Source organism: Dasypus novemcinctus, chromosome 24 (genome assembly GCF_030445035.2).
Source record: "Dasypus novemcinctus isolate mDasNov1 chromosome 24, mDasNov1.1.hap2, whole genome shotgun sequence".
Lineage (NCBI taxonomy): Eukaryota > Metazoa > Chordata > Mammalia > Cingulata > Dasypodidae > Dasypus > Dasypus novemcinctus.
The window spans coordinates 54,430,142-54,456,438 of record NC_080696.1 but is presented as its reverse complement, the minus strand read 5'-3'; the positions used below and the strand labels follow the sequence as shown (position 1 = coordinate 54,456,438).

The 26,297-nt window shown below is 37.7% G+C and overlaps 1 protein-coding gene and 1 pseudogene across 1 annotated transcript; both read left to right on the top strand.

Moving 5' to 3' along the window:
* DPM1 (dolichyl-phosphate mannosyltransferase subunit 1, catalytic) lies at positions 1-25,476 on the top strand. The gene is made up of 9 exons (XM_004462192.5): positions 1-161; positions 3,912-4,011; positions 10,578-10,611; positions 12,500-12,576; positions 12,661-12,686; positions 15,195-15,290; positions 18,956-19,024; positions 22,049-22,163; positions 23,072-25,476. Exons 1-9 carry the CDS (start codon positions 1-3, stop codon positions 23,174-23,176), a joined length of 783 nt encoding a protein of 260 aa, XP_004462249.1. The 3' UTR covers positions 23,177-25,476.
* On the top strand, positions 5,348-10,527 carry LOC111765047 (protein tyrosine phosphatase type IVA 1 pseudogene; annotated as a pseudogene).
* Positions 25,477-26,297: the final 821 nt, after the last annotated feature.

The following is a 26,297-nucleotide window of genomic DNA, read 5'->3' as shown; positions in this document are numbered from 1 at the left end:
ATGGCCTTCTTGGAAGATAGTCGTACACCTCTTAGGCCTCGGCGGGAGCCGGGGGGGCGCGCCCCGCGGCAGGACAAGTATTCGGTGCTTTTGCCTACCTATAACGAGCGCGAGAACCTGCCGCTTATCGTGTGGCTGCTGGTGAAAAGCTTCTCCGAAAGGTAGCGCGCCTGGCCTCCCTCCCCGAGGGACGGGATGAGCTGGCTTCCCCGGCCTGGGTGTCGGCCGTTGGCTGCGCGAGGCGGCCCTGCCCGGCTTCTCCTTGGCTCCAGCGGGAAGCCTCGCGGAGGAGTCCACCCTGGGAGGGAAGCAGAGGGGGACATTTCTCGGATTTTATCCTTGTCCCGGGTTCTTATTTCTGCCCTTGAATGTCTTCATTATAATCTCCCACCCCTTGCCTTTTTGCTGCAAGCCTGACCTCACTCCTCCACCTAAGCGGTTAGGATCTGCCTGGGGAGCCGGGAGTCTGTGAGCGGGCTCCCTCCCTGCCCCCGTGCCGGCCGCTTACGTAAGGACGAGGCTTGATCTTTGTGGGTTGGGGAGCTGCTGCTGGGCAGGATAACCTTTCTGGAGATAAGAGAGCAGAGGGGTTTCCGCGTTGATCACTGGTGGATGTTTGGTGTGGTTGGTAGAAACTGGGGAGGGGATGATTGGAGTTTGGGTTAGTTTTACGGTAACACAAGTGGGATCGTGGTGTACTCGTTGAAGATCTTTCCATGTCCAGCACATACAAGCGTAGATTATTTTGAGATTTGGATAATATTCCATATGGCTGCGTTAAAATTTATTTGGCCAGGTCGTATCATTGGACACATCATTTCCCGAGATTTTTTTATTTTTTGGCTTTTGCTTTACAAACAGGGACCTTGCTCACACCATATTTCCTTCCAGCGTTTAGAAAAGTGCTTGACACATAGTGAGTGCTCCTTCGTTAAATGAGTGTTGTTAGTGAATAATGCGTACTTGTGGTATCCCAGAAGTAAAGTCCTCGTAGTGGAATTGCTGGGTCAACAGAGATGTGCTTAAAACTGACAGTTATTGCCAAAGTGCTTTCAAAAAAGATTGTATCGGTTTTTTAGATGATTCCAGCAATCTAGAGAGTACCTGCTTTCCCCATCGACTAGCCAGTCTGAGCATTATTAAACTTAGATTTTTGGAAATGCTAATTGGTGAAAAACATATTTACTGTTTGATTTGCATTTGTTTGAGGTAACTATCCTCACCTACGTGGCCCCTCAAGGTTTATTTTTAATTTATATCTTCTTTTACTATTTCATTGTTGATCTATTTAGTTTGGTTTCTACAAGCTCTTTCCAAATTAGGGAAATTATCATGTAATTGATTTTCTTGCAACATGTCTTCTGATTTTATATTTTTGCTCAATTAAAATTAATGTAATTTATCTTTTTTAATGGTTTTTGCATTTTTTGCTTTTTTTAATCCAAGTGAAGTTTAGTGAAGGAAACTTTTTTTCATAAGCAGTCAAATTACCTAAATCAGCTCAGTTTGAATAAGCCGCCTCACTCTCAGGTGGTGTGTGCTCTTTGATGTTGGGGGGAGAGGGGTAATTTTGCTTATAAATGACTCCATTTTATTTATGAAGTATATCTGTCTGTTAGAGACCCTTCTACTAGGATCATTATCTTTTTTTATTGTCTTTTTTTTTTTTAAGGTACATAGATCATAAAAAATATTACATTAAAAAATGTAAGAGGTTCTCACATACTCCATGCCCCACCCTCCCACTCCTCCCACATCAACAACCTCTTTCATTATTGTGGCACATTCATTGCATTTGGTGAATACAGTTTGGAACACTGCTGCACCTCATGGATTATAATTTACATTGTAGTTTACACTCACCCTCAGTATATTCAGTGAGTTATGGCAGGGTATATAATGTCCAGCATTTGTTCCGGCAGTATCATTTAGGACAACTCCAAGTGCTGAAAATGACTCCACATCTCATCTCTTCTTCCCTTTCCCTGCCCTCAGCAACTACCATGACCACTTTCTCCAGATCAGTGCTACAGTTTCTCCTATTACTAGTCACCACAATAGTTCTATAGGAGAATACCAGTAAGTTCACTCTAATCCATATTTTATTCCTCCATCCTGTGGACCCTGGCTTGGTGATGTCCCTCCACCTCTATATCAAGAGGAGGCTTAATAGGATCATTATCTTTTGGCATGCAAAGCATGTATCCAAATTTAAGGTACAGTGGAAAGGTAAAGACATATCTACTCATAGAGTACAGAAAGACTGGGCTTTACTTTCTTGTCTCCCAGGTTTGCTGGGGCTAACTTTTTTAAACCTTTAAAAGTGGATTATGTTATCTGGTTGATTTTCTTGCATGTTTCTTAAAGCAAGACCAAAAAGAAACAGAATGTTGTGTGGTAGGCAATTAGCTGTGCTTCCTTTTTCTTTTCCCTCAAGTCTCCTGATAAAGTTAACAAGAAAAATTTCTTTTAAAAAAATAGAGAAGGTGACATGATGGTGATCATGTGTACATCCGTGCAGTATTTATCCACCAAGTACCGTATTGGCTGGGAGTTTTTAGAATAGAAACTATCACATGAAGTTACTGGAAGGTAATATATTAATTCTGTAGCTCTATGAAATCTTTGGTAATTCTCTGTGCTGATTTTTCATTTAAAGCTGTGAGATAATAGGTACAATTGTGTGGAATAGTGGCAGAAGACTGTCATAATTCTAAATGGGACTTTTCTTTTAAAAGTTAGATTAAGTCAGATTTATTCCAGATTATTTAAATTTATTTGGAATTAAATTTATGAGAATAATCACTCAGTGCTACTTGATTCATTTGTGCTGCTTTTTGAAAATATTTTTGAAATATCTTCTATAAGCTAGTTTCTTTTTTAGGAGGTACTGGGGATTGAACCTAGGACCTCATACATGGGAAGCAGGTGCTCAACCTCTTGAGCTACATCTGCTACCCTGTAACTTAGATTTAATATTAAGGTTCTACAATGTAACCTCCATTTCCAGAGTGGATAAATAAAATTCCATACGATATTCTGTATTTCTATATGATAAATATCATTTTCCTTATTAGAGCATTTGTAGATTTACAGAAAAATGCAGAATGTAGAATTCCCATATTCTCCTATATATACATTTGTATACATATATATGTGTGTGTGTATATATATATATGTATGTTTTAGGAGGTACCGGGGTTTGAACGCAGGACACCTTGTACATGGTAATCAGGCACTCAATCACTGAGCTACATCTGCTCTCCCATATATTTTCTTATTTTAATTTTTAATTTTTATTTTCACTATATATTTTAATTAAAGACTTTACCATGTGTATTTTCCAGCAACATAAGGGGTTTGGAGATAAAATACTAAATATTTTAACTCTCTTTTTTTTTTTTTAAAGATTTATTTATTTAATTTCCCCCCCTCCCCTGGTTGTCTGTTCTTGGTGTCTATTTGCTGCGTCTTGTTTCTTTGTCTGCTTCTGTTGTCGTCAGCGGCACGGGAAGTGTGGGCGGCGCCATTCCTGGGCAGGCTGCTCTTTCTTTTTCACGCTGGGCGGCTCTCCTCACGGGCGCACTCCTTGCGCGTGGGGGCCACGCGGGGGACACCCTTGCGTGGCACGGCACTCCTTGCGCACATCAGCGCTGCGCCTGGCCAGCTCCACACGGGTCAAGGAGGCCCGGGGTTTGAACCGCGGACCTCCCATATGGTAGACAGACGCCCTAACCACTGGGCCAAAGTCCGTTTCCCTAACTCTCTTATTCATTTGATAATTGAACTTTTTCTTAGTGGGTAAATATGGCAGTAAACTTCCACTGTTGAGAAATTAGTCATTTTTAAATTGCAGTTTTTAAATTTGAGAAAAGTAAAGGCTAAATTAAATTAATTTCTGTTTATTTTAGTGGAATCAACTATGAAATTATAATCATAGATGATGGAAGCCCAGATGGAACAAAGGAAGTTGCTGAACAGTTGGAGAAGATCTATGGGTCAGACAAAATTGTGAGTGAATATGAACAGGATTGTATCATATAGATTGTGCAGGAAAACTTAATGTAGGGGAAAGATGAGAAGTAAACAATGTTAAATTCTATCTATTTGTCTAGGAACTGAAATGATAAGGAGTAATATATAAACTTGGAATGTAGATGCATTTTCATTGTGCTTTTGGTTTTTCCCTTTTTGGGTTATGGCAAGCTGAACCTGGAACCTCAAGTGTGGGAAGCTAGTGCTCAACCACCGAGCCACATCAGCTTCCCTGAGTTCTTTTTGTTTGTTTGTTTTTTCATTTTGTTGTTTTTTTTTTTAAGATTTACTTATTTATTTCTCTCCCCTTCCCTGCCCCCCTCCCCAGTTGTCTGCGCTGTGTGTTCTTCTGAGTGTCTGCTTTTATTCTTGTCAGTGGTACCCAGGATCTGTCTCATTTTGTTGTGTCATCTTGCTGCATCAGCTCTCCATGTGTGCGGTGCCATTCCCGGGCAGGCTGAGCTTTTTTCACACTGGGCAGCTCTCCTTACGAGGCATACTCCTTGCACGTGGGGCTTTCCTACACGGGAGACACCCCTGCGTGGCACGGCACTCCTTAATGCACATCAGCACTGTGCATGAGCCAGCTCATCACCGGGTTTGAACCTTCGACCTCCCGTGTGATAGGTGGACACCCTATCCATTGGGCCAAATCCACTTCCCTCATTTTGTTTTTGCTTGTTATTTGTTTTGTTTTGTTTTGTTTTGTTTTGTTTTGTTTTGTTTTTAGGAGACACCAGAACCAAACCTGGGCCCTCCCATGTGGGAAGCAGATGCTCAACCATTTGAGCCACATCTCTTCCCCTCCACATTTTTAATATGTTTAGTGGTAATTTTACAGCAAAGTAGTGGGTCTTTGTATGAACACTTAGACTGATTCTGCAGATATTTTTCCTGAAGGGAGGGATTGAAACATGATACTGAATTGACAAGGAATATTATGAACTGGGGTGCATTGCAATTAGTAGTTTGTGTCTTTCTTAATCTTTCTTTTGTTCCCTTTCTCTAGGTATTCTCAATAGAGAATACTGCCAGCTACTGACACCTTGTCAGTTGCTGGGGAGGGTGATTGTTTTCAGTGATACATGATGCTTATGAGACATCATATCAAAATGTATTGTAACTCAAAATTCGGGTTTGGATCTGTGTTTCTTTTTTGGGTAAATGTTTTAGAACTTTTTATGCTTTTCTTGTTCATAACTTTTTAGAAAACAACAGCTTTGGACGGTAAATTGTCTTTTTGATTTCTAAACTTTTGATATTCCCATTTTACCTTGAAGCCTGTTCTCTTACAGAAGTAACTTAAGCAAATGTTCATTTTATAATAGCTTCATAAATTTTATTTTTGATCTCCAGTTTAATCCATAAATGAGTATACCTGTGAGCTTTCCTTTGGATAATTCTTAGGCCAGAAGCATACAGCTAGGAACAGATTTGAGTAGAAAACATATTGTAGCCATTGGGTATTTATTTGTAGGTTGTATAGACCAGGTTATCTTAACCCTCAGCACTATTGACATTTTGAGTTTAATAATTATTAGAATACCTCAGGTAAAGAATTTAGTACATATGCTTTGTCAGCTAGCCTTCAAACTAACTGAAGTATTTCAGAAAAAAAGCCAAGGAAAATATATATTTTTAAAATTCTGTAGATGAGGAAACAGGTGAGAGATGTTAAGTCACTTTCCAAGGTTACACAACTAATAAATGGCAGAGATGAGACCAAAGAGAAAAATTGGGGGCACATATTCTAAAGTGTTAATAATGAGTATTGGCAGGTGATGCAAGATTGTGGAAGAGTTGAGCCTTTCTCTGTTGAATGCTCCTATTGTATTTGATCTGTGTGGTTTGTTACATCTCACAATTTAAGATCAGGTAACTCACCTATATTTAGACATTATTTTATAGTTTAGTATTTTTAAAAATTGTTCTGATAATAAAAACAATACATGGTCATTATTTTTAAGCATAACTATAATATTGAGAGATTAAATGTCTCTCTATACCCCAAAATACCAAAATATCATCTCCCACAAAGATGAGTACCCCAACCACATGTACAAGAACATGTAAAACAACTTTTTTTCCCACAACATCAAGTCATGTCAGAAATGGCAGTTACTTGCTTTTAACTGACATTTATGTAAGGTATTCCATGACAGTTTTTTTTCTACAAAATAAGGTTTTTGTCAAATTACAGTATTTTATAAGCAGTATGGTAAGCATACTTTGAAGAGATTGTGCCAGGCACTCTTCCAAGCACTATATGAATTCACTGCTTATTCCTCATGACTACCCTATGAAGTAAGTGCTGTTGTGCCCTTTATAGGCCCAGGATTACATAGCAATTAGGAAGGTAGCAAGGCCATGTGGCTCCAGAATCCTCCTTTCTATGCCCTCCTGCCTCACATAGAAATGGGCTGAGAAAGGGTACAGTACACTAAATAGTAACAATTTGAAGGATTTTATTACATAAGAAATGCATCAGTGTATTGTTGTTATAAAATGTAAATGTTACAAATAAAGCTGAAGTTGCCTTTGATGAGCATTTCCTGACCCTTATCACAGTCCCTTCCCCCAGAGAGAGCCAGGTCAATGTTTGGTGTCTACACACACGTGTGTGTGTGTCCATCTGTGGTGGTGATTTTTGTTTCTGAACATCAATGCATTCTTGCCCTTGGCGTGAGTATTGGCTCCTTCAGCTGGGGGCCGGCTCAGCAACGTGCTTTCGAAGCTGCTCACTGTATGGTAGAGCCTGGTGCTGCCAACCCATGAGCTGCACCTTGGGACCAGCTGTTTGATTAGGCCACAATCTTCAATGAATAAACATATTCCTTTATGCGGTGTTCTTGGTCACACATTTATGGAGTTTCTGAAGGCAATGGAGATGACTGCCACATAGAACATGACCTGTATGCAGACAAGTGAACTGTAGAAACTCATTACTACTCACCAAGAAACTCCCGTAGGAGTGGTTAACCTGGACACAGAAGGATTGAATTGAAATCTGCAGAGCATTTTGCAAGAGTTTTTACCTGGATGGGGTAAACCTCAGTGCACTTCTTTATATTGCCTCAGTATCACTGGATTGAAGAATCGAATCGCTGCTGCTTTTTAGGAGGTTCGCTTCATTTCCCATTACTCCTAACTTAATATGCAGAGCACTGAGAATTTCAAGTGGAGTATATTGAAGTAGACTTCAGTTCCTTTACATCATTTCTGTATTCAATTTTTTAAATTCTTTCATAATCCTATTGTGTGTTTTCTAACTAAACTAAAATGGCTCGAATGAACCATCCAGCTCCTGTCAAAGTCATACGAGAACATGAATTTTCTTATCACACACAATCCAACCAATGCAACCTTAAGACAATGTCTAGAGGAACTTAAGAAGTATGGAGTTACTACAAAAGTAAAGAGTACGTGAAGCAATTTATCATACAGTTCTTGTGGAGAAAGAAGGCATCTATGTTCTTGATTGGCCTTTTGATGATAATGCATCCCAATCCAACTAGATTGTTGGTGATTGGTTAACTCTTGTAAAAAATTAACTTTTGTGAAGACTCTAGTTGCTGCATTGCTGTTCGTTGTGTTTCAGGTCTTAGGAGAGCTCCAGTGCTTGTTGCCCTAGCATTGTTTGAAGGTGGAATGAAATATGTATGAAATATGTATAGTATAGTTCATAAGACAAAAGCGGCATGGAGCTTTTAACAGCAAACAACTTTTGAATTTGAAGAAGTATTGTCCTAAAATCAAAGATTCTAATGGTCACAGAAACAAATCTTGCATTCAATAAAATTGGATTGCCTCTTGCTGTGGAAGTGGAACTTGAGAGAGGACCTAATTTGTTGAACATTTTAGCCAGTGTGTTGGTGAAGAAGTCTAATGAAGGTTCCATAGGAGTATTGAAAAGCAGTTTTACCATGCTACAAGTTTGACAGAATTGCAAACTCTTGGGTTACAGTCAGCCTGTTTGGACACTTAGCAAAAGATTCTTGCTGGTCAGCATTTAAAATGGGCTTATCATTTGTAACAGTTAACCTTTCCTGAAACGATGCAGTATTGAGTTATGTCTTCTTTAAATCTATTTCCATGTCAGAATCTTACCAATATATAAGAAATTTTGAGAGATTAGATGCCAGAAACCCAGTACTACTAGTATATTTTTAGTTTCATACAGAACTTAAAATCACAGGAACTATGAACATTCTAGACCTTATGTGGATTATTCCTTCTCATTTCAAACATTGAAAGTAGGGCCTATATGGTTATTTGCCTGGTCACTTTATATTTACATCTCCATTTGTACCAGTAAACATTAGGTTTGCACCAGCATTGACTTTTTTTTTAAGATTTATTTTATTTATTTCTCCCCCACCCCTCCCCCCCCCCCCCGTTGTCTGTTCTCTGTGTTCATTTGCTGTGTGTTCTTTGTCTACTTCTGTTGTTGTCAGCAGCATGGGAATCTGTGTCTCTTTTGTTACATCATCTTGTTGTGTCAGCTCTCCGTGTGGGTGGCGCCATTCTTGGGCAGGCTGCACTTTCTTTCGCACTGGGCAGCTCTCCTTACGGGGCGCACTCCTTGCACGTGGGGCTCCCTTCCTACGAAGGAGTGCATGGCAGGGCACTCCTTGCATGCATCAGTTCTGCACATGGGCCAGCTCCACACAGGTCAAGGAGGCCCGGGGTTTGAACCGCAGACCTCCCATGTGGTAGACAGATGCCCTAACCACTGGGCCAAGTCCACTTCCCTACCATTGACTTTTGTTGAGATTTGTACCAAGTCTTACGTTGATAATTTAATTTCTATCCTTTTTTGTGACTTTAGAGAAAAACCTCCATTTTGAAACTCTGCATCATACAGAAGCAACGTCTTTAATGTCTCTAGACAACAAAAACTTACAGTTAATTTAACATTTACACTTTGGGATGCAACTTAACCAGGAGGGCTTGACAAATGAATGGGAGGGGCTGTTAAATATTTTTAGTAAAATGTTGCTTTTGTCTTGTGCAGAACATGTAGGATATGCTCCTTAATTTAGTAAATATCTTTTTTAAAGGTAGAGATGCTTTGTTATGGTATCTAGAATAATTATAAAATTTCTGAAATTCTTATATTTTTTTCCATATCAGTTGGAAATTGTTTAACAGCTGTTTTTGTGAAGTCTGATTGCTTTTTCCTTTCCGTCCCTTTCTAACCTCTTGCAAAAAAAGAAGTAGGTTTCTGCTCATGAAGTCAGCAGACGTCTAATATTTTATATCCCTTTTGAGCTGTATAACTTAATATTTGAATGCTTGATAATTTGTTTTATTATGTAACTCGTAAATGGTGAGGTGTAGTAAAGTTAGTTCAACCATATATTTATACTGTTTGGGAATGTGTGGTTTTAGTTCTTTTGGAGAAATAATTTGTCAGTGTTTACCAGCTTGGAAAAACCTGCATGAACTGAAACATCTGGAAAAAAAAATGAAATGCATTTATCATTAAAAAAAAAAAAGAACTTTACAATATTTGCTTTTTCAGGCAGGTACCCAGTGGGATCTGTATTTTATCAGTAAATTATCAATGAGTTGAAGATGTTCAGCCACAAAATCAAATAAAACCTTTTGACTTATATTTTTAAATTTGTTCAGTAAATTGTAATTATTGTAGATAATTGTATGAATGTCTATTTCTCCTTTATATAAGTTCCTATGGGGAAGGAATGTATTTTAGCTCTCTTTTTTCTTCCCCAAAACCTTGCGTGTAGTAGAAAACTAACCCTAGTTGAATTGAACTGAAAATTTCTTGTTTAGAGATTTGCAGTCTGGGTCTACCTGCTTTTTATGCTGTCAGAGGCAGAAGGGGATAAGATATAGTAACTGGTGAGTCTTAACTGAGCCCCAGTTTTTAGCCGAAAAGGAAAAAGCTAACCAAAGTCAGGGTCCAAATATGAAGTAAAAAATAACAGAGAGACTAATTGACAAACTCTAAGAAAGGAGAGAACTCAACCTTCATTTTAGGAGTATTACCCTTAAGTCATGTCATTAAATCCAGAGAGGAGGAAATGAGATTATCTAAGCATAAAGACAAGATACTAAGTTGATGGAAGCAGAGTGGTATAAACATTTAAAATCACAAAAGGGATTGACAAAACAAACATACCTATTGATTATTTGGAGAAGGTATAGAATAAGTAAGTTAAACCTTAGTTTTCAGAGGAAAGAATTGATGGATATTGTTTAAGTTGATGAATCAACTTAAATTGTAAAAGCATGTTTAAAGTATGGTGGATTGCATCAGAAAAAAAAAAATCTTTAAAATTCCACTTCTGTTGGAGTGGAAGAATACTGCTTTTCCTCAAAAGCTGTTAAACTTTTTGGTTTGTTACCAGATGCTTTTATTACCTTGGCAAAAATTATGTTAAGTATACTTTATTTTTTTAATGTCTAATATATTCAATTATAATTCTATTAAAATGAGTAGGCACCTACATGAATAAAATTAAAACTAGTCAGATTTTTGTTTATTTGAGTTAAAATGTTGTTTCTTATTCTTACAGCTTTTAAGACCACGAGAGAAAAAGTTGGGACTAGGTAGGTAGACCCACCCACCTGTCATACCTGTTACTTGCCTTAGTAAGTAAATGATCCAGTGGGTATTTTCCCAGTTCAGAACAGGACCAAAATACAATAACCTACAATGACAGTTTTTAATGATCTTAATGATATTTAAATAGTTTAACTTAGGCTGCCTCAGGAAAACAGAAACCACTTTCAGTAAGTCTTTGAATACAGGGAATCTGGTTACACAGGTGAAGGAATTGTTGAGAAGCCAGATGGAATAGTGAGGTTACTCAGAGATTAGTAACAGCTGTGGACTGCTACCAACCCTAAGGATGGGGTAACAATGGAGATATTTTCAGAGCACAGGAACCGAGGCAACCCAGAGTAGCTGAAAGAATGGGGTGGGGAAACTTAACAGGAATTGGAGCCATGGGAGATACCCAGCTACTGTTGGGAGGTAGAGTAAGCAACGGAGGATACTTGGGCTTTTCCCTGTCTCCCTCCCTGCTATCTTTTCCCTGTATCTCCTTTTGACCAAAGTGTTTGGAAGCCAGGTTACAAGAGAACCTAGTCAATGTGGTTCCCCACAGTTCAGAACAGATAGGGATCTGAGGGCAAACATCTTGGACCAGCACACCTACCACCTCAGTAATTCGGAGGTGATAATCTGAATGCCTTTATTTTTACTATTGGTCCCATTTATATGATATTAATGAAAAATCTGGGAACTTGGAGAAAGCACAATTCCTAAAAATTGAATATCTCCTATCCTGAAGACCATCAGCTTCCTGGCATCATCACAGTGTTTGGAATATCTGAATCCCCAGAGTAGCTTAGAATCTAAATTTCTGAGAACTGCCATGAAAGTAGCCAAAAAATTAACTTATGAGTCAATGATAATCCAAAAAGCTATGGATAGTCACTTAACAAAAGAAGATGAAAGACTTTAGCCTGCTGGTAAAATACTATAGTGATTTGAGACTAGAGAATGCAGCAGTTCCCAAATCCTGCTTTTGACCAGTTATCCCTACCTGCCATGCTCTAAGGGACCTTTAGGCATGAAGGTGGCAAAGTAATTGTTAGTTGCACCTTTGACCCTAAATACCAGCACAAGGCTTAGTGTACCTGGCTTAAAGTATAGAGGACACTTTTCTGGGTAGCTTTTGTGAAAATGGGCATGAAATCTTGGTAAGAGCAGAAGCAAGGAGACTTGGAGACTTGGTGTAGGTTAGTAGTCAGTGATTCAGATGGTGATGGCTTGGGATGAAGGTGAAGTTGAACACAAAGGATGGAATTGAGAGATTCTGGATATAGAATCAATTGGACTTAATTATAGGTTAGAAATAGTAGGTAAAGGCTGGAAATTGAGGATCAGCCCTAGACTAATAGATGGAGCAATTGGATGGATAGTAGTGCCGTTTCCTGAGAGGGTAACCTCTTTAGAGGTGGGGAATTGGGAATTGAGTTTTGGAATATGTTGTGTTTGTCATTTCTGAAAAAAGCGAGTGGAGATAGAAAGTAGGAAGCAGGATATTGTGAATATTGTGCTCAGGGAAGTATAGGTAAATACTTAGGGAGCACCAACATCAAGATGGTTTCTTAAAACCATGGGAATGTGGTCATTTTTTTATAATCCAATAAGACTTTTATACCATTTCCTTGCTAAACTGAAATATGTTAGAAATTTTTCTCTTAAATTGGCATCCAAATTGGGGGTGGGAGGCCAGCTACTTTCTTGTATATATATGTAATGTATGTGAACTGTGTATGTTTAAAGTGAAAGGTTACCAATTTATTAGTATCACCTTTAAAGGACTAACATGCTTCTCAGGTGCTTAACAATTCCTTCCCTATTCAAATGTATACATAAACATTTCTCATGATTTCCCTTAATGAAAATAAATACTTTCATATTTAGGAACTGCGTATATACATGGAATGAAACATGCTTCAGGAAACTACATAATTATTATGGATGCTGATCTCTCACACCATGTAAGTGGCATATTTCTTTATTTGCTAATTATGATAGTTTTAGCCTATTTTACTGATATACTATTTATTTTTTCTAAATTTCAGCCAAAATTTATTCCTGAATTCATTAGGTAGGTATTATTTCTCATATTTGAAAGAATTATGATTCAAACCATTTATCTGATATTAGTTTAGACCTATTTGCATTTTTCATTCTTCAGAAATTAAAATGCACATGCTATTTAAGGTTTTTATAAAAAATATAACCATATAGATTAGAGACTGATGAACATAGATATGTGGCTACTGTATTTTAGGAGCCATTAAGAACAAATCAACAGATAATTTTCTAAATTCTTCCCCTCCACAGAAAACGGGAGGCCTCCATTTAAATGGAATTAAGCCCTGCATCAGAAAACACAATAAACAAGTAGGGTTTATTCCTGGAATATGGAGTGGCTCATCAGGAATCCTTCAACATAATTTATTTATCACATTAACAAAGCTGTATGTTTAAATCTAGATGCTATAAACGGTATTAGATAAAATTCAGTAGCTGTTTCTCATAAAAACTTTAAAAGTAGAAATAGAAGGAAACCACTTAAACATATTAAAGATGACCCAGTCTCCTGACGCAAACATCTTACTAAATGGTGAAATGCTGAAGTGTTTTTAATACATGCATCAAGATAGGAATACCAGCTATCATTCAATGTGGAGATTTTAAATAATGCATTAAGATGAGAATTTTTTACAAATATTTGTAAAGGATACAAATTATATTTATTTGCAGAATATTTTCTTAGAAAACCCAAGGGACCATGAAATACCTGTCAGAATAAGAATCTGGAAGTTGTTCTAAATGTAAGCTAAATATCCAGAAACAAAATCAGATCATGCCACTCCCTTCTGGGGAGTTCTCATTACACACAGGACTCTTGCCCTTCTAGGCCCTCTGTGATCTGGCCTTTGCCACCCTTTCTGAACCTGCCTTGTGTTTGTCCCCTTGGCTTACCATATCACAGACATACTTCTTCATTGCTTTGTTCATCTAGAGCTCTCTGGTACCTTTGCCTGTCATGCCTTTTCCTTGCTTGCTCCTGATTGGCCAGCTTTCTCATCCTTTGATTTCTGCATAAAGTCACCTCAGAGTTCTTCCTGGATCACCCCATTTTTACTATGATCAAAGTCAGGGCCTTATTTCTCTAAAAAGCCCTTTTTACCTGATAAGGAAATGGAGCTAGTGGAGTAGAAAATGGGTAAAAGGTATAAAAAAGCCCTGTGCAGAGGGAGTCCAATTGCTAATAAATGTAAAAGGAGATGTTCACCTTGGGATGTAGTCAGGAAATGTAAATTAAAGTAACTGTAGGTTACTATTTTATTACCTGTTTGACAAAATGTTTTAGGGCAGTAACAGTAACATCCACTGCCAATGAAGATGGTAGAAATTGGGCATAGTCAAATATTGCTGGAGGAAGTATAAGTTGCTATAACCTTTTCAGAATTAATTTCTGGATATATGTTCAGATCAAAAATACACATAAGTTTTTTGTTTTAACAATTCCATTATCCATTTTGGAGCACCTAAACACTAGAATATATATTTATAAGAATGTTTCATTGTGGTGATATAGAGGGGACTCACCATGGAAACAACCAAGTAGTATGTGGGTTGAATATTCTGTGGAATATTTTGTAGCTATTAAGAAGAATGGGAAGGATCTCTGTTGACCTGCAGGGATGTCTGTGATATATATTGTTAACTGACAAAAAGCAAGTTGTAAAATATACTTTTTTGGATTACAATTTTGTTAAAGCAACCAAAACCCTTAGGGGTTTGTGTGCCTTTGAATTACCATTCTTTAAGCAAAGAGAACGGTCTGGATGGATACTAGGCTATTAGTATATATTAGCATTGTTTACTTGAGGGGGTCAGGAACAGAATCAGAATGGAGGGGTATTGAGAAAAGAATTAATACATTTTAGGGTGGTTTTATGTGGTACAATCAGCAGATAGTTCTATTTTGTAGTTTTAAAAATTAACTAAAAGGGAAGTGGATGTGGCTCAAATGATAGGGCCTCTACCTACCATGTGGGAGGACCTGGGTTGGTTCCCTGAGGTCTCCTGGTGAAAAAGGAGAGGGCGTGCCTGCATGGCGAGCCAGTGCCAACACAAGTAAGTCATGCAGCAGGATGATGACGCAACAAACAAGGGGTTGGAGAATCGGAGTGGGGTATAGCAGAGGCCAGGATCTGAGGAGGTGCAGCTAACAGGGAACCTTTCTCCATATCAGAGGTCCTCAGGATGGAATCCCAGTGAATCCTAGAGGAGAAAAAATGAGAAGACAAAAAGAGAAATTGATACGGAGGATGGCATAGCGAATGGACTCAGAAAAAAAAAAAACAGCAGCAGGGCGGGGGGAGGGGAAGGGGAAAATTAAAAAAATTACTAAGGAAAAAGAATCAGATTTTTAAGCACTACTTTGAAAGAAGGTCTTTCAGTAGTATATAGTCCATCTGTCTTCTTGGCCTTGTGTTTTTTTCTGTGCTGGTCTTAAAATTTCTGTTTGTGTAGGTCATGAAAATAACTGTTGAAAGCTCAATAACTTTTTCTAATTAACAGCTAATTTTTCCTACAGGAAACAAAAGGAGGGTAATTTTGACATTGTCTCTGGAACTCGCTACAAAGGAAATGGAGGTGTATATGGCTGGGATTTGAAAAGAAAAATAATCAGGTATCTACATGTGCCATCTATCTATATCTTTCAGTATAACTACTGCATATATATAACAAGTATTTGGATTAAATTACCATGCTGCCTTGGGAATTGTGGGACCAGATTATAACTTCCAATAAAATATTCCCATGTAGCTTCTTACAGTTTTTACTATGATCAGAGTGTTTCATTTTGAATGTTTTACATTAAGGAAAAATCAGCACACACCTTTGAACCTTTGTTCAGCAAAAATTTATCTGCTGTATCTTTTTGATTTAAGTGAACTATTAATCTGTATTTTGGACTGAATTGTTTTTTTCCCTCTATTTACATTACTTTTTTTTAAATAAGAGAAGTAGTGAGTTTAAAGAACAATCATGCATGAAATACAGGATACTGCCTTGTATTAGTCAGCCAAAGGGGTGCTGATGCAAAATACCAGAAATTGGTTGGTTTTTATAAAGGATATTTATTTGGGGTAGGAGCTTACAGGTACCAGGCCATAAAGCATAAATTACTTTCACGTGTTGGAGTAAGATGGCTGCAGATGTCTGCGAGGATTCAGGCTTCCTGGGCTCCTCCCTTCCAGGGTCTTGCTTCTCTCTGGGCTCAGGATTCTTCTCTTCCCAGGGCTTGCTTCTCTTTCCTTTGTGAGCTTACTTAAACATCAAATTTAGGCTTAAGCATCAAACTCCAGCATCAAAACACCAACATCAAAAACCCTCAACTCTGTCCTTTGCCATGCCTTTTATCTGTGAGTCCCTGCCCACCAAGGGGTGGGACTCAATGCCCTAATGATGTGACCTAATCAAAGCCCTAATTATAACTTAATCTTGCCCAGGTACAGACCAGATTACAAACATAACCCAATATCTATTTTTGGAATTCATAACCATGTCAGATTGCTATATACCTTAGCAACACCATGCATTGGTGTGGTATAACATTTGTCACAATTGATGAAAGCACATTTTTATAATTGTACTATTAACTATAATCCATGGGTTTTTAAAAAAAATTATTCTATTAAAATACATACAACATAACATTTCTCTCTCAACCACATTCAGATATATATTTCAGTGCTGTTAAATACGTTCACAATGTTGTGGTACTATCATCACCATCCATTACCAAAACATTTTGTACATTTGTTTTGTACATTTTAAGCCTTAACTCCCTACTCCCTATCCCTACCCTGTCCCCTAGTAACCTGTATTCTAGATACTGTTTATTAGTTTGCTAATTCTAATTATTTCTTATTAGTAAGATCATATAGTGTCTGTCCTTTCAAGTCTGGCTTATTTCTATCATTTTAAGTAAGATACTTCAGGATTTCGGTTATTACTGCATAGCATAAAGTAATGAGGCTTTGAATTCAGACATGCCTGGGTCATTTGCCTGTTTCAGCCTATGTCAGCTTGCACTTTCTTCATCATAAAATGAAAAACCTACCGTTTTGGTTATTATTTATTACATAACATCACCCTAAACTCAGACTTAAAGCAACACTGACTGATTCTTTCTAGTTCTTCTGTGGGTTGCCCAGTGGATCCTCTGCTGGCTTCCCTGGGCTCATTTATGAGCTTCATGCAGTTGTAAGGTCTGCTATGTGGGAGGGTCCAGGATGGCCTTAGCCGCAGTCTGGCAATTGGTGCTGGTTGTTGGCTGGGCCATCTCGAGTCCTGTACTTGGCCTCTCATCTTCCAGAAGGCTAGACCATCTTTTCTTCATGGCATCCTCAGAGTAGTGCCAGAGTACACAGGTAGAAGCTGCAAGACCTCTTAAGGCCTAGGCTCTGGGACTTGCACAGCATCAGATTTTAGTCAGAGCAAGCTCGTAATCAAGGCATGGGGAAATAGAATCTACTTCTTGATGGGGACACTTGCATAGAATTTTTAATCACATTTAATTTACCATACTTGTCAGCGTTTGTTGGGAAGATGAGTATCTGTAGAGGGTCTGTATGGCTCCTTATTTTTTATATAATAAGGGACAACATTAGTAGAAATCCTTACTAATACTGTTTATCACCCACTTCATTCCTATTGAAGATTTTATTAAGTAAACCTCATCTCTGCCTCTTACTAACTGTGGAACCTTGGGCAAGTCATTTTAAAACATTTAAATCGGGTTGCTGGTATAGTGCAGTGGTGGAGTGCTGGCTTCCCACATGTGAGGCCCCGGGGTTCAATCCCCAGCCCTAGTACTTCCAAAAAAAAAAAAAAAAGAAGGACCTGCCTAGTTTTTTGGAGGAGCAGGTCTCAATAATTCTCTCCAGTGAAATGAAGAGTTAGATGAGACAGTGATTTTCATCCCCAGCTTGAATATTAGAATCCATAGGGAAAAAGTAAGACTACATCTTATCCCCCCTCCTCCAGCCAATTGAATCGAAATCTCCAGAGGTAGGCCAAAAACATCAGAATTTTTCACAGGTGCCCTAGATGATTTTATTGTCCAGCCGTGGTTGAAACCAATGAATGAATGATCTCCGAGGCCTCTCTGAATTTACTCATTCAGCTATTATTTAAAATTAGGGAATCTCAGTCAGGGTCACATTACAGTTTTTCAATGTATCTGTTAATCAGTGGTTAATATATGCACTGCCTTAAAGTTAAACTCCTGGATTTGAACCCAGGTCTCTCTGGCTCCATCTGCATTTTAATTAAAGGTCCCCAACTAAAAAATTTAAACCTAAATAGATACACAGATTTCATATTTGTGTGTATATATGTGTATATATATGTAAATACATGTATATGCATTTTTCATTACTTTGCTTAATCTCATTCGGAGGGGGCCAGAATGTGTGTGTCTTGGAATTTTTTTGTAGCTGTTAGAAGTAAATTAAAGAGGAAATGGTTTTCTTTAGCCATTATTCCAACATTATACAAAGTATGACATCTACCTAACCCTGTGCTTATTTGCATAAAGAAAATCTTTCCTATAGAGGGCCTTGATGTTTGCTTAGCTTTGGAGAGAAGCTGTTCTCTTCAGGCTGCCCCAGAAAACTTTTTTCTGAATAGCTGCAGTACAGAAGCCACTTCTCTAGGCACATTAATATATTTTTGAAATGTTAATAATACTAATAGCTATTAGTCATTGGTGGTTATATTTGAAATATATACCCTAAAAGTCATAGAATGAGCCTGAAGTCATTTTCCAGAGATTTCCCAAAACCCTGAACCCTCTTCCACTGCTTCATGAGAGAAAAAAAAGAAAAAGCCATTTTTATGCAGACTTACCTATTACCTCCTTGAAAACAATCCTTTTTTTGTGCTTTTATTGGAATCTGAAAAGGAAGCTCATTGCCAAATCCCTATCTCTTCTGCTGTTTCACAGATGTTCATATTTCTAAATAATGACTGTTGGTAAATCTTATCAGAGGTTGTTTCAAAATCTGTTTTAGTACTTATCTGAAGTTTGAAGGAGCAATTCCTTTATAAGACCTCTCTAAATTTCACTTTTCAAAGAATAAAATTACTTGTGTTCTCTGAAAAATGAGAAGTATCAGATCTCTTTTCACTAACTAAAGTTATCTTTGTTCTAGTGAATTAACATTTTTGAAAAATTAGTGTTGCATTTGTGAAATTAGTGTGGCATTTTCACCATCTTCCTATTGCTTATGTTTCTCTGTTTTATAAACTGTATTTTAAAAAGAAAATTTTATTATATTCCGTCAGCCGGGGGGCCAATTTTATAACGCAGATTTTGCTGAGACCAGGAGCATCGGATTTAACAGGAAGTTTCAGGTACAATGAAAATTTTTCATTTTATGTTTTTCTACTATTTATGGCTTCTTGCTCAAATTTCTTGTTTATTGTGACATATTTCAAAGAAATGCTTTAGGTTTCTACCCCTTTTTAGTTCTGAGTCATTCTTTTAAGAAAGCTGATTGAATTCTAAGTACTTTCCTGAAGGAGAGTATTGAAGGCAGAGCTTAGGGTTGGTATGCTTGTTAACAGTTATATCAGAGCTCAGCTCCTTGAGGGGACCACAGGGTCCCCTGGTGGCCACTCACTGCTCATTTGGAACAGGACTGTTTCCAATAATGGACTCCAAAGAACAGTACACAGTCCAGTAAGATTCTACACTTCTATAAGTCTGCATTGTCTGCAGAAAAGTTTCATGTCTTTAATGTTTATGTAGAACTTTTTCAATTTAAGACTTGCTGCAGTAGATGAATTGCCAAATTTTAAAAAATCTCTTGAAGTACAAAATGACTGTTCTTTAAGGTCCATATCCCATGCTTTGGTTAATGATTTATATTACCTGATGTTTGCTTTGTTCCATTTAATGTTGATTCTTAGGTCCTTGTTTAGAGCAGGAAAATCTAAGTTGTTAAGTGTCAAAATTAACAACAACAAAAAAAGATAAATTAGGATCTGGCAGCTGAAGGTAACTAGTATCTCCAGTATAATTCCAAGGCTGTTGAACAGCTGTTCAGAGATAGGGAGGGAGATTAGAAAGTAAAGAGAGGAACCATCACAAATTAGAGGTCAAAACAAAATGAAAATGAAGCCTCATTTCTAGAAAGGAGAATTTGGTGTATAAAAGGTAGGGGCCCTATAAATCTCTTCAAAGCAAAAGAATTGCTATATGATTAAGATTTCTGATTGCTATATAGCAACAATGAAAGAATCCTGGCACTCAAAATCTCTGTGCAGAGGGACCATCAATGTGGATTTCACAGGCCATGGGTGTGATTGTTTTGAATGAAGACGCAGGGTACCTCTAGGTTATGGAGGAAGGATTTTTGCTTTTTGGCCTGGTTGCCCTAGTTACTTTATCAATGGAGGCTCCCTCACCTTTAAACCTCTGCAGCCTATCCCTAATTTTGAGCATCTACTCTGTACCAAGCATTGACCAAGAGTTAAAAGGCCCTACACTCATGGAGCCTACATATTCAAATGGGGCAAGTAAAATACAGGCAGTGTCCACAACTACATAAAATATAGGCAGTGTCCTATGGGGGCTGTGCTGTAGAGAGAAACACAGCTGGGAGAGTAATGGATTGAGGATGCTTCACTGCCTACAGAGCCATTGGGGATTAGAAGTGGGGTAAAGGCTGACCTGTGAGATCTGGATTTCATGTAATGAAAGCTGTGATGTGTGATGTGGGTGTGTCGGAGCAGATGGCAGCAGCCAGACAGATAAAAGTGAGCCAGTTCAAGTTTGACTATTTTTCAAAATACTTGAAAGCTCTTGTCTTCTCAGAAGGACAATCGCTTATTAAATACATACAGCAAGATGCAAGTTGTCATTAGATAAAGTTCTTATATTTAGGAGGCATGTGCCTTTTACAAAATAAGAAAAGGAATTCCAAAAAGACTACAATGTGACATAAAGCCTTATTAACAAGGACCACCTGGATCCTAGTTGTCCCATTTATTGGTCATATGGCTTCATGTATATAATATTACCTGATTGGCCATGGGGGAAGTGAGTAGAAATAAATGTCTTAGGCAGTGACTCTTAAGAGAAATAAAATAATTTCTTAAAGGGAAAGAAATAATAGCCCAATCCCAACTTTAAAGGTAATGCTGAAACATTGCACCATCACTATCCTAGTCCTCCCACCCCGCACTTAAAACCATCTGCCAAATTGATATATCTTTATTTAGTTTCTCATTCACTGCTAAAACACTAATGCATAAAAAGGTACCCAACACAGTACATTGCTCAATCAGTGTTACTGAGTAAATATTATGGCCAGGAGACTCTCCTTACTTCATTTTGAATTCTTATGGAACCTGTTTTGGTAAAGAACACTTTACTGTCTTTTGTCAGATACCCACTTAAAAGCTTGAAAAGCTAACAGGTAGAGTAGCCTTAGGAAACCTGAGGAAAAGGTTAAAAAAAGCTAAAACCTTTAGGCCTCATAATCCAGGTCACCTTAACTGTGAAGAGAACAAAATTGCTCCAGACTGCCTCTCTTTGCTTTTGTAAAAAAGGGGGAAGAGGTAGAAATTGCTGCCTCTTTACCCGCAGGGACTCTGATCATTTTTCTGACCTTGGTAACTCTGAAAACAGAGTTCCATGCTATTCAGAGAATGAAAGAAGTGATTGGGTTGGTCTCTAAGCCCTAGACTTCCCAGGTCTTCTGTCTTATTTTGTAAACCTGATGAGCTCTGTGTTTGGCCTGTAGTCCACATAAAGTTAGGCTGTGCATTCACCCATTATATTTGCCTATCTGCAACCTCAACTAATGATAGCTGAACTACACCAGCATCTTTTGTGTGGCATAGTTCCTGCCTTAACCTGACTGGTAACCCAAGCTCATCCTAGAGGGATCCCTAGAGGGACCCCATTAATCCCAAGGCATTTATTACATAGACCTTGGGAGATAGAAAATCGTCAGACATTTATGAGGAAGATCTTGTTTTTGGGTTCTTTCTTGCCACCTAGTTTATATTGTCCCTTCCACATCTTCTGTCAACCTTATTGTTCCAGTATTTTGAAACATTTTCTCCTCTTTCAACTTTAAAGGTAAATTTTAAGAAAATTTGTAAACTAAAAATAATAGAAAGTCTTCAAATGATATGATAGTATAATAGGAAGATGATTCTCTAAAAGGTATTGAGAATTCATTTTCTAAATTATTCAGCAAATATTTCATGACCTTTCTGGTTCAGGACAAATGTACCATAATCATCAACTGTGAGAACTTTCTATATACAAATTGTTGGTGAAAGTTTTAGGTTCTACATGTATTCAAGATATATCTAGGCAAGTAATTTATCCATGTGTTCATATATAATTTTAATTCCTTACAGATTATACCGTAAGGAAGTTCTACAGAAATTGATAGAAAAATGTGTTTCTAAGGGGTATGTCTTCCAGATGGAGATGATTGTTCGGGCAAGACAGATGAATTATACAATCGGTGAGGTATGTGACGGATGGTAATAATATGTTGTATTTCTCATAAAGAACCAGTAAGGTTTAGACTTTTTATAATTAAGTTTAACTTTCATGCTACTAAACTAATATGGGAGGCTTCCACTTGCTTAGAATATCCAGAATTCAGATCATTTTCAAATTATACATTTGACATATAAAGTTTAAAATGTTATCTGAAAGCAGCATTTACTTTTACATAATTAAAAGTTGCTGCTACCTTGTCCATACTGACCCTTTGTTCTGACTAGCCAGAATTGGTGGGATCAGTCTCTTCACTTTTTCTGTTGTCGTAGCCAAAAACCCTCAACTTTAAAAGAAATGATGAATCTTATGTGCCCATTTCTTGTGAGAAGATAAAAATTATTGAAATTACAGAGCAAGTTGGGGCAAGGGGAATATCTGTACTATTTAGAACTAGCTAATGAAGTCTTAGAGAAAACTCTCCTCATTTAACAATAATATTCTTCTTCAAAGCAAGAAAATATCTAACTGGAATGTCGCTTCTCTTGTGGCAATTATAAGATTTTTAACAATGCTAAAACAGTGATGGCTAAATTTGACTGATAACTAAAAGAATTAAGTAAAAGGCCATTTTACTTTTGGGGTATAATTTTTCCTTGAAAAGCAGCCTTGAAACTTGAGTTAACCTTTGACTTAATGTTCAGGGCAGTGCTTTCTAAAACAGTTGTAGATTTGTTTCATATGGCCTATTTTTAGGTCTTAAAATGCATGGTTAATTTTTAAATCTTGGAGGTACACACATTTGCTTTTAAAATCCCCTATATCTAAACTTACTTGAGGGATTTCCTTTGCAGAATTAGAGTTTCTTTGTGTAACTACTTTACTGCCCTTCTACTTTTTTTGAAGACTGACTCATGTATATTGTTTTTAACTAGGTTCCTATATCATTTGTGGATCGTGTTTATGGTGAATCCAAGCTGGGAGGAAACGAAATAATCTCTTTCTTGAAAGGATTGTTGACTCTTTTTGCTACTACTTAAAAGAAAGTTATTCATATGTACTTACCATGTTCATTTCAATTTAATGTACTCTTAGAGCATATATCATAAGGTAAGGTAAATTTCATGTAAATCTTTTTTCTGGAGAAACTCCCATTTGATATTTTAAATTAAATTAGAAAAATGAGTAAATTTCTCAATTTCATTTTTATTTTGCTGTATTGAAATTCATAGATGTGTATGATTTTGTTTTGCACAAAATAATCGCTGCTTTCATTGGAGTATGCAAATACAGAATTTCTTATTTAGGGAAATTTTGAAATCTTTATAAAAACTGGATTCATACATAGCTCTTTGTACCTAATATATGTCAGGAGTCAGAGGAATGTTATATTCATAAAATACATGGGTGTTTCTATATGAATTGGAAAAAAAAATACATACCTATGCCCTTTCCTTAAAAATGTATCTCAAACATCTTAAATGAGCTAAAGTAGTACATTTACAGCAAAATGTTAAGGTTTTGGTTCTTTGCAGCTGTTGAATTGATGAAGTATTTCATCTGTCAGAGCAAGTGTATTTAAAATATATATTGTGAATTGGAAATGGCATGGGAACAGTTGATTGCATAGCTGTTTTTTTCCCCTTCTGATAGAGCAGTAACTTCTATCAGTAAATACTGAGGACCATGAGACATAAAACTTAATTGCTACAGTAAATTTTTTTTTTTCTTTTTTGAGGTACTGGGGCTGGGTATTAAACCGAGGGCCTTGTATGTGGGAAGCCAGAGCTCCACCACTGAGCCACATTGGCTCCCCTGAGTTGGTTTTTTCATTCGTTTGCTTGTTTCCTTTTTTGTTTTTAGGTGGCACTGGAGATTGAATCCAGGACCTTCCCACGTGGGAAGCAGGCACTCAACCGCTAGAGCCACATCTGCTCCCCTATAGTAATTTTTTAACATCTTAATGGATTATTTTTTATAAAGATCGTACTATTTTAAGATCCTCACCAAAGTACACATTTTCACAAATATGACAAAAATCTCTTCCCTATATCTTTACTCTCCAGAAAGGTATTCCGTCAGTTAAAATACAGGTTAAGTTGTTTAATAAGAAAGGTCGGTTTCTAACAGTAGCCAGACTTTTGGATCATGAACCTTTTAAAATTTGGGTGTGACATATTTTGAGCAAGAAAAGCTTAAAATCAAGTAGACTTTCCTTTGCAAGTAAATGGAAGGGGTGTCTCCTAAGTTCTTTAATAATCTGGTTTGGTGAGTGATATCCCAATTACTACATTTTCCTGGCTTAATTTGGCTGCTGAAATTTAAAGTCTGAGTTTTCATTTGCATTTCCCTCAAATAGATCCTACCAGACAGAATGCCAGAGTATAAATATAACACCTGTGGTGTCATTTTGAACATTAAAACCTTCCCCTTCCCATTGTTGAATCCTTGGTACACATTCCAGTAATGGGCATTGCTGTGCATAAAATAGAGCCTTTTCAGACCTCACTAGAGTCGGTAACTTGCCTTTTTGATCTCTTCAGTTCTTATTCCCACAATTATTACAATGCTATCAGGATTAAAATACTAAATTTTGGAATCTAATGTAAAGTGAGCAGTGGCAACTGTCTCACCATTTGGAAGTCATTTAGAGAAGAATCTGGACTGTTTAGATTCATTTTTTTAGTAAGTCTGGTGACTTAAAAACTGTAAAAAATCTTTTTAAACATTTACATCTGAATCCAGCATCCAAAAACTTTATAAATGGGGCCAAGTATGAAATCCAGATGTTTTTCCTTTGTATTTTTATTATCACAGTATGAAATCTAAGTATATCTAAAGAAAACTAAAGATAAAATTATTTTGCTTGTTTTATATTAACCTTTGCATGTCTTCTGCAACATGTAATTAGATTCTTTATCTTTATTCCTCTGAATCAAATGTTTTATCCCACCTATGTTTTGTTTTTTTTGTACAACTTTTTTCCAGCTGTTTTCCCCTCAACAAACTGATTGGGTTTTAAAGATGTATTTTATCATGATTTCAGAAATTAACGGAGTACTGTGTTGTGTGAAAAGCTTGTTAAACCAATAACCAGAGTGTTAAGACATTGTGCATTTGTAACTATACTTAATTTTATTTTCTATTAAGTTAGATTCTTTTGAGTTATAGTTTGAAAGTTTGGTTTGAAATGTTTTTAACTTGAAATTTAGAAAAATTTCAAAAGACAGGTATCTCTTTGGAGTACATAGTAAGAAAACAGACTAATCCTTCCCAGTTGCCATTTTCATTTTTCAATATTTCTAACCAATTATATATTCTCAGATGCAGAGTTCAAAAATGTTGAGATAATGTGTTGTTTGGGGTGGGCCTCAATAGGTAGCACTCTGCCCCTGTGTTGTCCTATGCTGTCCAGATTGTGAGAGCATTGAATCATTGTCCCTAGGACCACAAAGTGTAGTTTTTAAGCATTTTGTAGAGGCCCCTTGGCCATATAATTTCTCATTCTTAGGTTTCACCAATCAGTGGCTTCCAAACACTAGGGATCCCATTTGTTTTCTTCAAAGAGAAGATCCATTACTGGGACTTGGAATAATGTCAAATTCCAGGGCAACAGGAAACCAGTAAAATGCCGCCCCTGCCCACAGACTATCCCACCCCACCAGCAAGGGGTCGGGCATCCGTGGGGTCGGTGTGTGGAACGGGAGGCCCTTCACACTTCATTTAAGGCAGGAGGCAGCAGGCACCAAGTGCCCCTGCCCCTTCCCACTGCTGCCCATCTCTTGAGAGCGCAGGGCCTCAGAGCACGTGGAGCCACCCCACCCCCGTCTGCCCCACACCCCCTCCCCCCTAGTGTAGTCTAGGCCCAGCTGGGCCCGCGCAGGGATCCCCAGCACGGCCACCTGACTTGAGCACTGCGCGTGCTACGGCCCGCTGCTTCTGCCTCCGCCGCCGGCGCTGCGGCCAGAGGAAGGCGCCCGCCGTGCACACGGGCCCATGAAAGCGCAGTGCGGCCATTATCCACGGCGCCTCCTAGTGGGTCAATGGTAAATCCTTTTATTTCTCGCGAGAGCTGCCCCTCAGTAGGGATTATATAATTTTCTTTAGGCGGGGGTGGAAGACTGCTAATGTCACCCACCCTCAGAAAAAGTTAGGTGCAAG

Bases quoted from the DNA above. Each gene is read 5' to 3' on its own strand.
- DPM1 (XM_004462192.5), top strand. From the start codon at position 1: ATGGCCTTCTTGGAAGATAGTCGTACACCTCTTAGGCCTCGGCGGGAG. The intron at 162-3,911 runs GTAGCGCGCCTG...TGTTTATTTTAG, and splicing joins GTGAAAAGCTTCTCCGAAAG to TGGAATCAACTATGAAATTA. The intron at 10,612-12,499 runs GTAGGTAGACCC...TTTCATATTTAG, and splicing joins AGAGAAAAAGTTGGGACTAG to GAACTGCGTATATACATGGA.